Source organism: Elaeis guineensis, chromosome 2 (genome assembly GCF_000442705.2).
Source record: "Elaeis guineensis isolate ETL-2024a chromosome 2, EG11, whole genome shotgun sequence".
Lineage (NCBI taxonomy): Eukaryota > Viridiplantae > Streptophyta > Magnoliopsida > Arecales > Arecaceae > Elaeis > Elaeis guineensis.
In genome coordinates, this window is record NC_025994.2 from 67,782,914 (window position 1) to 67,795,946 (window position 13,033).

At 36.8% G+C, this 13,033-nt stretch overlaps 2 protein-coding genes across 2 annotated transcripts; both read right to left on the reverse strand.

Annotated features, from left to right (window-relative positions):
• Nucleotides 1-827: 827 nt before the first annotated feature.
• On the reverse strand, nucleotides 828-1,202 carry LOC140855261 (uncharacterized). Its single transcript, XM_073251131.1, has one exon. It carries the CDS (start codon nucleotides 1,200-1,202, stop codon nucleotides 828-830), a length of 375 nt encoding a protein of 124 aa, XP_073107232.1.
• A 4,535-nt stretch (nucleotides 1,203-5,737) lies between these two features.
• Nucleotides 5,738-12,651, reverse strand: LOC105034520 (B3 domain-containing protein At3g17010). Its single transcript, XM_010909720.3, has 6 exons — nucleotides 12,239-12,651; nucleotides 11,784-12,159; nucleotides 11,432-11,565; nucleotides 10,294-10,564; nucleotides 7,745-7,878; nucleotides 5,738-6,345 (listed from the first exon to the last, which is right to left on the reverse strand). Exons 1-6 carry the CDS (start codon nucleotides 12,305-12,307, stop codon nucleotides 6,016-6,018), a joined length of 1,314 nt encoding a protein of 437 aa, XP_010908022.1. The 5' UTR covers nucleotides 12,308-12,651; the 3' UTR covers nucleotides 5,738-6,015.
• Nucleotides 12,652-13,033: the final 382 nt, after the last annotated feature.

The following is a 13,033-nucleotide window of genomic DNA, read 5'->3' on the forward strand; positions in this document are numbered from 1 at the left end:
AATATCTCCAAATCAGACCAAATCAGTCCATATACACCCCTAATTGCATTCACTTTTTTGCCATTTGGGGTTGAGGATGAAGAGGAGGGGGAGGATGAGGAGGAAGAAAATTTCTAAGTCAAAACCCTATTTGAAGAAGGGCTAATTTGGAGAATAAAAGCCACCATTCTGTCCCATCATCATTTTTTGCCACATAAATAGATTTTTGCCATATAAATAAGCCATGTCATAACTCCATCATGATAGGCCGATGAAAATCACAACCAGGATTCGAATTGAAAAAATTTAAAAGTTTGATAACCTGATGGAACTAAATAAAAATTTAAGATGAAATTAAAAATCTTCAAAAAATTTAGGATTTTACATATAATTAAGCTTTTTAGTTTTAAATCTCCAATCTTTTTCAAATCTTATAGAGTTTTACTAAGCATGTCCTGTTAAGATTTGGAATTGGTCGGATATTCGGAAAACTCACCTGATTGCCATTCCAATCAACAGAAGTGGCATTGCTAAGTTGGCAAATTACTTATAAATGAGCTTATTTAATTTCATGTCTTTTAACTATGGAGTAACTTGGAACAATGTAACCACCTGAAAAACAAAAACTTCCGCATCGTTAACATTATCCTCCGACATAACCATTCTCTGTAAAACAACAGAACTTTACCAAGAAAAACAGTGCAGAGATTAACTTAAACTGCCTTTAATCAAATTTCAATCTTTCAACCAATCTTAATTAATGGTTCCAACCGAATATATAATTCAGCCCCAAACTTCCAAACGAAAATAAGAACGACTATATTGAAAGAAACAAACTTGCCATCCCTCTACTCCTCTTCCTCCAAAGTTGCTTCCACTCGAAGAAGAACGAAGCCCACGGCCACTCCGATCAACACAAGGCCATTCATGATCGCTGCAATCTTAAAGATCTCAGACGCAGCACTGCAGGTGGAAGAGAGAGCTCCGCCTTTCCTCTTCTTTCCCTGAGATGAGGACTTGAGAGTGCTCACAGCCATGGCGAAGGACTGGGCGGTGCAAGCCGGAAGGCCAAGATTGGAAACTTTGTTGTGAGCTTTAAGTCCTCCAAAGGAGTTCAGCCCTTCGATGTACACCACACTGGACTTCTTTCTCATTGAGGAGTTCAGGCTGCTCGAGCATGAGACAGCAGCTGCCGGGAGTGTTGTTGGATAGAGAGCTGCCATCTCTGTGAGAGCCCACAATCTGCAGCATATACTATGTTATTAGTTCTGAGAGTATAAAACTTGGATTCTATGATTAGGTGGGGGGGGGGGGGGGGAGAGAATTGGAAGTAAGGAATTGACAAGGAGAGAAGGATGGTGGATTACCTGGTGTATGTTTGTGGCTGAGGCTAAAGGAGTGGAGAGAAGGTGGTAGGGAGGAAAGGACTTTTGTTTGATGGAGGGAGGGGGAGTTTTGGATAAGGTAACAGATGGATGGTTGGCTGGCAGAGAGATTATTATATCCTTACTTCGGATGAGAGTTTAAATACTGGCCGGTGAAATTGGAGGTCCAAAATTGTAGACACTTGGAGACAAAATCACAAGTTAGGTCTGCCTCTTTTTAATTTATTTGGGGAAAAAAAAATGGAAATAATTAGTTATCTTAGATGAATATATAATAATTCCGCCCGGATAAGATGGGTTAAGCTAAGATAAGTTTTTGGTTTTTTTGGTAAATAGATTTTAGCTCACGGTTATACTTTTTAATGTTGGATTGAAAGATAAAAAATCTTACTGTTTGTGATTTCTTTTTGCTGATGGAGAGGTATTTTGGTCATGTCAATAATAAAAGCGGGGTGAAATATAGGAATAATTCTTCTTCCATGTATGTATCTTAGGCATTGTTGATCCCTGACCAGTGACTATCCATGGTTTGATCAAAATAACGGGGATCAACCATTTTAGACTATTATGTTACATGTTTTATTTAAGGAACATGCTACCACAAATGCGTTATCCTATCCTTTAACCTGTTTGCAAATTAGGTATTTAGTAGCACCAAAACTCTAAAATAATGGACCACTTACAAAACCAGCTATTGGCAATAGCGGTATAATTTATTTTGCCCTAAGAACAACAGTGTAATTTATCCCTTTCACCTTAAATTAGCTTTATTCAAGGATAAAAAATAAAAAAATTATAGAGACACTCCTTCGAGTTGGAACCAATCTCAAAGACACCTCCTCAACTTTAAAGCATTCCAAACGGATCTATCAAATTTACAACCAATTCTAAACTAGTCCTATCGTTAATCTTTGTTAACATAATTATGTCATGTGACCACCACATGATAATATAAAATTATAGATGGCCAAACTGTCTTTTATATCATAAAAATATCCATTGTGTGTGGTGTTAGGATTCACCTTTATTGATGCAAATCCACCGTAGGATCATCCATCGCATAGATCTCAAAGTACTCTAAATTACTTTGTCCATCTTTTTTCATATATTTCAAAGCAACCGGTGCATGACTAGGATCACCCATCTATCTATATAGATCTCAAAATGACTAATAAATGATCTAGATTATTCATCCATCCACACAAATCTCAAAGTGACGTAGGGATGATCTAGATTATTCATCTATTTGCATAGATCTCAAGATGATCAATGGATGATTAGAATTATTTATCTATTTGTACAGATCTCGAAGTAACTATGGATGATCCAAACATTTATTTGTCTGCATAATTATCAAATTCATATGTCTATATAGATCTCAAAGAAATCATGTGTAATCCAGATATTCGTCCACCTGCACAAATCTTAAAGTGATCAATGTATGACTAGGATCAGCCATCCACCTACATAAATCTCTAGAAGATCTAGAATATAAATTTGCTTGCACAAATCTTAAAGTGATTGCATAAATAATCAAGATTATTCATCCTTCTATATAGATTTCAAAGCAATTAATGAATGATCAGGATTATTCATCCACCTTCTCATATCTCAAAGCAATGGTAGATGATCCAGATATATATTCGCTTGCACAGATCCCAAAGCAACCAGAAATGATCTAGATGCCTATTCACCTGTACAAATCTCAAAGCAATTATGAATATTTGGATCATTCATGATTGCTTCGAGAGCTGTGCAGATGATAAAATAATCAATCATTATTGATCGCTTTGAGAGTTGTGTTGGTGAATGAGCATCTAGATCCCTATGGTTGTGTTGAGATCTATGCAAGTAGATGAATATCTGAATCATCCATAATTGCTATAATATCTGTGTAGTTAAATAAATATCTATATCATTTACGATTTCTTTGAGATCTGCGCAGATGGATGAATATCTAGATCATCTATAATTTTTTGAATTCTGCAAGTGGATAAGTATTTGGATCATCCATGATTACTTTGACACCCATTCTAGCGAATGAATATCTACAACATCCATGGTTGCTTTAAGATTTGTGCATGTGGCTAAATATTTGAATCATTTATGGTTGCTTTGAGATCTATACAGGTGGATAATATCTAGATCATCTATAGTTGCTTTGAGATCCATGTAGATAGATGAACATTTGATCATCCATGATTGCCTTGAAATCTATATAGGCGATGGAATATTTGGATCACTCTTGGTTGCTTTAAGATCATGTAGATAGATGAATATCTGGAACATCTAAGGTTGCTTGGCCATTTGTGCAAGTGAATGGACATCTAGATAATTTGTAATTGTTTGAGATCTGTATAGAAAATGAATAATCTGGATCATCAATGCAGTCCCTTTGAGATTTGTGTAGCCAGATTAATATTTTTGGTAGATCTACACAAGCTCCATATTTTTGTTACAGTAAAATTAGCCCCATATTTGGATGTCCTTGATAAGCATAGAATATATTATTTGATTGGGGAGAGTGGGGTCTGAAATCAGAATTGGAATGGATGATTCTCATTCCAACGTTTGGTTGGAAGGAGTCCTATTTGATTCTGATTCCAGGTGGAATGGGAATGGCGCAATCTATATAGAACTCAATCCCTACTCTTCTCTATAGATTCAATTTTTCATTCCAATTTCAATTCCAATTCCGATTCCGATCACGAACCAAACGCTTAGGAGATTTGGCCATTCAAATACGATTCCAAGCCATTCCAATTCTAATTCCTATTTCTTATTCTGATTCCGATTATGAACCAAATACCCCATAATAGTATAGTAAATTAGATGGCAACAGATGTGGCTAGTTACACTAGAACTATATTGTGAACTATTGTGATAGTTGTTTCTTCTGAATTTTTGTATATTTTATTTTTAATTCTCATAGATGCATTCACACTAGATGGATATAATAAAATTTGATTTACAAAAAATAAAAAAGAACACTACGATTGAAGTATCCAATAATCAAAAGGGAATGCTTTTCAAAGACAAACTTGGATATGAAAATTTCCAAATAAATTGGGATGTTGGAAATCACCACTTAGAACAAATCCACTATTCTTATTTTTATGAGTGTGTTGTGACCAAGAGCTCATGGCTCGACATGCGAGGTATTATCTACTCTAGCCCATGAGTCTCATAATTTTTCTTTCAAAAAGTACGTCACATAGGAAGATGGTCTCTCCCTATATAAATTAAAATTCTCCTTGACTCACAACTAATGTGAAACTAAGATGCTCTACAGACGGAAGAAGCCCCACAATTGCAAAGGATGGTCCTCTATCTGCACGCTACTGTTATAGCCAAGAGATCATGACTCAGCACATGAGATATTATCTGCTCTAGCCATAACCTCATGATTTTGTCTTCAAAAAGTACCTCATATGGAAAAAATGATTTCTACTTATATAAGCCAAAGTCTCTTTTGACTTCTAACCAATATAGGACTAATGATGCCCTCCATTCTATACCACAATAATAAAATTCTTCGATCTATAAGCTTCCGGTTGCTTCCATTTCTTTCAATGGCACGCCTTCTTTCTTTTTAAAAAAATTAGTTAGATGGGGGACTTACCAGGATAAATTATCTAGGCATCTAAATAGGCCCTCAAGCATGAAAAAGTTTTAGCTGAGCAACATTCTTGCTATTTTTCACCATTTTTCAATACTAGCTGCTGTGACAGCTGAAAAATAACAGGAAGAGTTGGGAAAAAAATTAATGATTATATCGTTGTCTCAATGTTTATCAATTTTTTCCTGTCATATATCACTCATTGTCATAAGATAACAACTAAATGACAGCCGACGTTATGGTTACAACAGTCATTAATCTGAACCTGGCTATAGCTTTACCCCTTTTTCCCATTTCTTGTTGGTCATTGGATCAAAGTTTCTGCTGACTAATTGATAAAGTGATCCATTTGCTATAGAAGCAGGTTTGGCTCTTTGGTTAGCAAGATACATGCATCCAGTGGCTAAAAGAGTCATCAAATGCACCTTTGAGACACGCCCTGGATGGTGGCTTTAATATACATTCACAGCCAAGGCATCCAGCATGCATCTCAAGGTTTAAAATGTCATCATCAAATTGGCACTGATTTATTCAGTCATGAAACATTTCAGTGCACCAGTACCTAAGCATGCAGAGAGACTGTCTCCATCTAACCCATGACATCTGACATCCAGATCATAATGAAGCAAAATCTTACCATGGCACCAAAAATCACCCACTTTATAAACTATCTGATTAGACTCCAAAATTCCATGCCAACGAGTCATGCACATGCTCATCTCTAAGCAAATCTTGATAATAAAAGCCCAACCTCGAATGCTTTTCCAGATTACCAATGCACCAAGGAAGAAGAAACAAATTACATCTATTGGCCCTCGCAACACCTCAATACCACAGGTCAAGTAGTTATTGCACTTCAATTTAGAGCAGGTTACCAAGAACTAACTCTATTTACACTATCAAGTGCTTACATTTTCAGGATCACACCTAGCTCATATAGCATAAAGTCAAAAAAGATCTCTCATTTACAGGTATGTGACAGCAAAATGGCGGTGCACCAAAGCAAAACCTTCAGTTCCTCCCACAAAACCATTAAGATAATAGTGTTAGAGAACAATTGAGGGTTTGTTTTTGATCATTGATTTCTTCCTTCAGACCATTACCAGCAGTGGTATTAGACTCATCCTTCCTGTAAATATGTACTTGTATTGCATTGCCACCTCGGATGAACTCAAACACGCATGTGTCACCCTCTTTCAAGTGATTACCTTTTGAGAACTCATGCCACCCAGTTGCCAGGACCACACGGCCATCTGCCCGCTCACGGATTTTAACCTGCCATGACTTCCCGCAGGGATCATGAAGGATTGTCTGCTTCTTCATCTTCAGTTTATGCTCCCGCGCAAGATAACTTGGAACTGTCTGAAATCCAAAATCATAGCATATGAACTTTTGGTTATAGCAACAACAGAAAGAAGCATTGAGGGGAGGAATTTGTGTTTATATGGGGAGGAATTTGTGAATATATGCACACACGCATCCAGAAAAGAGTAGAGGTGGTGGGGGGCGCAAATTGCAAATTTTATTAATTCATCTGAAGAAAGTAATAAAATCCTATCAGCTAAACAGGAAGGGGCAAGACAAAGTCAACTCAACATGCATATTAATTTTACAATCAAAGCAATAATGGAATTGTTAGTAAATTTTAAAAGTTTTAAGACAATAATGACAATAAAAAAAATCTAATTTAGTCAACTAACAAGTCCATAGCCTAAACACAACTGAAGAAAACTTGAAATCATCTGTACTGCATTTGCAAATTTCCATCACAGTTCAGGCCAGGATTAAGTACAAAACGTCTATGAAGCATCTGTTTGCTGTCGGTTAATTATAGGACAGTTTATAGCACAAATATGGAGCAATCTAGGACATTGGAGGACCAGCATTGAAAGAATAAGCATGTTTGCATTGTCCTATCTAGGATGTGGTGCCCCAAGAGTGGATATAATTCAGATTAGCCACAAAACCAAGAAGAATCAACACATATAAAATGAATTTAGTTCCATCCAGGCAGACATGCATCCAAAAGAAGTTTTGATGTTCCAGAAGTCTTAATATGTTAGCAGCAATTTTATAGTTAAATTATTTATAGAAACATTCCTGGTTGTAGCGAGTCGATGCCTGTCTAGGAAGCACTATTTGGCATTTGGATGCCAAGTAGAAGTGTGTAACTGGTCAAAGCCAACCTTGTCATCTTTGGTTTCTTCAGTATGGGTTATTTAATTAACATATATCACAAAAAAGATGTCTCAAAATTTACTAATGGGCACAGAATTTATTCCTTATTGATGTTTTAGCTGGAGTGAGATATTCTTCAGTAATTCAAGTCAAGAGATTAGTTCTTCTCCAAATTGATTTGCTTCTTCTTATGTGCATCACAATTGAATTTTTGGATTCAAAAACAAAAAAAGATGAAACTTTAGAGACCTTCTTCTTTATTTACAGTGTTGCGTTATATGAAGAGATCAGCAAGACCTCATAAACACTGTATTGTACCAAGACACTCTGCATTTACAAAATAGCATTATTAGTCAAGCTTCCTGACAATAGACTAATATATGCTATAGTGCTAGATGAGATCATAATATTTCCAATTAGAGGTAGTAGTCCACTTTAATGTAAGACATGCTGGAAAGAGATTTTAGTTGGAAAGATGGAAATGCATTGTCTCTTTTCCCTCTTTGGCTGGGTAGCAACATGCACAATGATGAGAAAATGTAAAACCAGAAATGATTGCATAGAATTTAAAAGTGATACACACCATGAAATGTGAACGAGACTTTCTCCAACAAGCAATGAAATTTGAATGCCCTGACTTGAAGGAACTTGTTATTTGGACAACATTTCTTTTGTCATCATCAGACATTCGTTTTTTATCCAATAGAAGACATTCACCTAGATCACAAAGAACTAAGCAAGTTATGATACAGAACACAACAATTTAGTAGAATTTCCAAAGAAGGAAACTAACTGCAGCATCTATGATTAGCATCAATGTCTCTGTTTCGGGTGTTTTATAGTGGTGATCCTCTTAGGCACATGCACAATACATGATTCAACAACAACCAGTTACCTGATTATTTGATTCTGGAGGAACACATTTACACCACTATTATTTTTGACCAGGGGAAGCTCGTGAAGCAATCTTCTGAAAGCCCAAGAATAATTATTTTGAGAAGCCCAACAGCAATGTTATGGCATTTATTTGCGGGAAGGAATTGTCTGAAAATACTACTATATACACCATTTTATGTATATTTTTCAGATAATTCCAACAAAAAAATTAGCAGCTAAAGTTAAGTAATAAAATATGAATATTCGTACAAATAGCCAGATCCAGGCCTAGATATCCATTTTGGAATGTCAGACATGAGACCCACCTCGAAACAATGTAAACTTTGGGCCAAGTGGAAACCTCGCAAGAAGCTCAGGAATGCCCTTATCATGTCATAGCACATAACACCTTATTGATGTTTGCCACATACTAAGCATCAGATATTCAAATTAAGCATCTTCTAAGCAGCTATTTCATATAAAGGTCATGAAGCACAATTAACAAATAAAAACTCATACATGATCACTCCATTGAATTTGCTGATACTTCTAAAACATGATTTTGTCAGAAAAAGAAACATGGCAAAACAAAATGACTTGTGAACGTGTGTCAACAAGAACCAACACTTCAAGAAATCCAGAGGATAAGTTCTCCAGGTGATCTTGTCTACAATATCCTTCATTTTTACTTGCCTTAGGATATAATTCACTGAATCTACTTTTCTCAACTAGGAAAAATGATTTGTCACACCTCGAAAACTACTTTACCAGCATAGATGCTATCTACACTGTGTTCAGTTTGAAATGAATATCAAAAAAATCATTAACATCTTCATCTTACAATTTCAAGCCTCAAAAAGATCCATGTATCAAGTCTTTAAGTGATCTACTAATCAAAATCAAGATTCCACCTAAATAGAAAGAAGCTGCTGTGCTATTGTTTCCAAGCTTGATCTGCTCTCCATGCATTTGAATTTTTTTTCTAAATGTCTGATGTACTCTTTTTTTTCTTTTGTGTTTGTGTGTGAGAGAGAGAAAAGGAGTGTAAATTCCACTTGCTTCATTTGAAAAAAATGAGTTATGAAAAGAAGTGTGAACTTGGGAAATGTTTGCTTATGAATGCACTGTTATTAATCTAATTTTTCTCAAACCAATAGTAAATATCTTGTAAGCCTCCTGATTGCTTGACAAGGTGGGGAGCCTTGGACAGGTTTAGTGATGTTAGTACTTGTGGCACCACAATTCTAAGCTTCCGGGATCCTTTATGTAACAAAAGTGTAAACATCACTTGAATCACCAAATTAATTCTATGCCATATCGATTGTTAAAACAAGCATCTTCAAGTACCTCAAGCACTTACGTAGATGAAGTTTATGAGAACACTGCATAAGGTGGCATAAGCAGATGTTAAGTGTCTCAGCTATTAAAATTAGGCAATAGCAATTCATAACAAAATCCATTTTAAAGAACTTAGATGTTCTAATAAATTACTTTTCTAAATGCAGTGGTGCCTTGACATAGCATTAAAGCTGATGACTCTGTCATGATTTATATGCTATGCAACTGATTATACTTACATTTATCTGCCTGTTACTTTCATGACATGCTAACTAATTTATCAGTAATAACCCAAAAAAATGCATAACTAGCACAGCATGCAGGTGCCCACTCCTGATCTTACCCCATTATTATAATAATGCAAGGAGGGATAGATTGATATACCTACTACAAAGTAGGGATAACCCAATGTCAGTGGATTCCCAAAGGAATGCAAAATGGATAACCTGTAAGCTGATAAATACAAAACAGCAAGGAATGCAACAATTATTAAATTCACGACTGAAATCAAAATCAATCAGTGAGCCAATTTCTTTCTTTCACAAATCTGATCTCATTCATGCTAATCAAGCAAGAGTCTGATCTCTCTCATCTCATGTGTCCTGCTGTTTAACAGTTGAAGCTTCCATGATGCACATTTAGCATTTAGTCCAAGGTATGCAAGTATGATTAGATGAATCATCAACCACACCTCTATTCATGGATATTATCGAAAAGAAGAAGGGCTCGCTAAAGCCATCCATTGTGAATAAAAACAATGATTTTTCAAACATGACTGGATAACTAATATATTCAAAGCACCAAATTTAAAGCCACAAATATGGAAACATGTAAGAATGATATAAAACAACATATAGTAGCTTCAAGCAAGAAATCCATCTCATGAGATGGCAGTAACCAGAATAAGTAGTTTGTTACCAGGTTTTTGATCCATTTCTGCAGCAACTTCCTTTGCTCGGAAAATGTGCACATGTATTAGGCTGGCATTTTGAACAAACTCAAAGACACAAACATCACCATCTTCTAAGCAGTTTCCTTTGTAAAAATCAGACCACCCAGTTGCAAAGACCATTCGACCACTCCTCCAAGAAGCTATCCTCACAGGCCATGAGCTTCCCACAGGATCTCTAAGGATCACTAACTGTTTTCCAGTAAGGCCAAATTCTCTGACCAATGCCATAGGAATTGTCTGGGAACAAAAGGCACAGCTTATAACATACACAATCTCATTCTCAAGGTAACATAACTTGAAAATAGATGAATATATGGGGAGAAAAGATGAAAATATGATCTACTAAGGTGCATGACAGTTACGAAATAAAAGCATCTATTTTTCATCAAACAGAATAAAGAGAAGTTTTAAAATTCAATTTTGGTTGCAAAAGAAGTATGTTGTCACAAAATTGCAATGAAAATATAGAGTAGAAATTCTGCATGCTCATACACATCCGAGAACTTACACATGAGAATGCATGAAGCCAGCAACATCAAAGATGGGTGCTGTCAATTAAAGTGGATATTGCCATGGTTAACTGAAAGTAATCCATCAACTTACTAGAACATAGCCAAATTCCCAAATTTTCTTTAAAGTTTTCAACGTGCAGTTAGCAGTGAAACAGAACATTTAAAATTCCACTGAGATTGAGGCCTTGTACTTCTTCCACAGTATTAAAAAAGAAAAAAAAAAACTAAAAGTAAATTAAGGGCATGTTTGGATATCTAGGCCAAAATCTCATAGGATTCATGAGTGGAGCAGATTTTTTTTCTCCACGTGAGATTCGGGCCGGCCACCCTAATGATTCTTTGGTTTTCATAGAGATAAACCTAGCCCAGCTGGTTTAGCTGGTTGTGTTGGCCCAACCCATGAATCCCATGGGATTTTGGGCCAAAACATCCAAACAGGCCCTACAAAGGAAAAAAAACCTTAAGTTTTGACATAAATTTTGGTCCTGTCGCTCCACTCACGGTATCAACCGCAGCTAACAAAGCTAAACGGATTTTCGCATTGTAGAGTGATGAAAAGAGTGAAAAATATTGAGGAACGAAGCCCACAAACCATATAACTTCTTCGAGACTTCCTGCAAGTAGCTATAAAATGTGGATAGATAAACTTGGTGGAGGATGCGGCCTCCAAAACACTCTCTCTTTCCACCTTAATCGACGGCCTTCTTGTTGCCTGGAAAGTTCCACCTACCACACATCACAACTAAAAGCAGTTAAAATTCACATTTTTTTTTTCTTTTGAGAATGTTAAGAATCACATTTTTTTTTTCCTTTCGAGGAAGTTAAAAATCACACTCTTTTTATTTTCAGAATGTTAAAAATCACATCTTTTTTCTTTTGAGCATGTTAAAAATCACACCTTTTGTCCAAATTTTTCACCAGAAAGCGAATCAAGTAATACTCACTGCTCGTTTTCCCGAAAATAAATTGCTTCCTTCTCTCCGCAGTAGCCGTGGAAGGGCGGTTCGGATTCGCAGGGAGGCATTGGACGAGGGTCTCGCTCGGATCCTTCTTGGGGGAAACCACCGCCTCCTTCTCGCACCCGTTCTTGCCGTAGATCTTAACGTCGAACCCGATGTCGCCGTCGAAGACGAAGACGAGGAAGTCGCCGACGGCAACGGCGTGGTCGGCGACGAAGGCTTCCCAGCCTCGTTGGAAGAACCAGCCGTCTCGGTCGCTGCCTCTCATGGCGACGTGCCAGATCCCGCCACGGGCGCTTCGGAGGACGGACTTGGAGCGAAGTTTTCCTCTCAAACGCTTCTTAAACGGTGTCGGAATCCGCTATAAACACGTAACTTTATGAGATGGTTACAGCAGAATAGAGCAATGGAGAACACACAGAGAGAGAAGGGGTGGCTACCAGGCTCGTTTTGAAATCTCCCATCATGACCTTAAAGAACGAAGCTCGGTCTCTAAATGCCTTGCCCATTTTGGGGGGATGGAAGAGAGAGAGACAAAGGGCAGGAAGGAAATGTAGTAGTTTTTGCCTTCGTCTTGGAAGAAAGGTGAGCGCAAGATTCTTACTTTCTCTCCTCTCTTCCTCTTCTCCACTTCTCTATCCTCAGCTTCTCTTCGGTTCTCTTGAGTCCCAAGATTGCTAGTGCCGAGTTCTGTATGATTTGATGGGCATGAGATTGGGTTGGACGTATGTGGCGGCTACATGGAGAGAGAGAGAGAGAGAGAGAGAGAGAGAGAGGAGAGAGCAGTGTGCAATGTTGGGGTTGGAAGAAGTGCGGAGTGGTGGGGAGATGGTGGGGAGTGGCGCCTCCATTTTGATCGGCGTGAAAGCTGGTCGAGACAAAGCGCTCCAGAATTGGGACGATAGAGTCTCTCTCCCCCTCTCTTTTTCTCTGTCGTCTGTAACATCTCGTATCCTCGGAAAGTCGAGCCAAAACGATCAATGATGATTAAATAAATTATTTTAAATATATAGGATGATTATACGTGCTAATGATAATCATCGTATATTCATAAAAAATTATTTCAATAATTATATAAAATATCTCAACACAATATTATAAATAATAATAAAATAAAATTTAAATATTAACATCAAATTTTAATTCAAATAAATAAATCAAATATTTATAAAATAATATTTCATGATAAATTTTGATTTAAAATAAAAATATCAAAATCTATCTCTAATTCACGC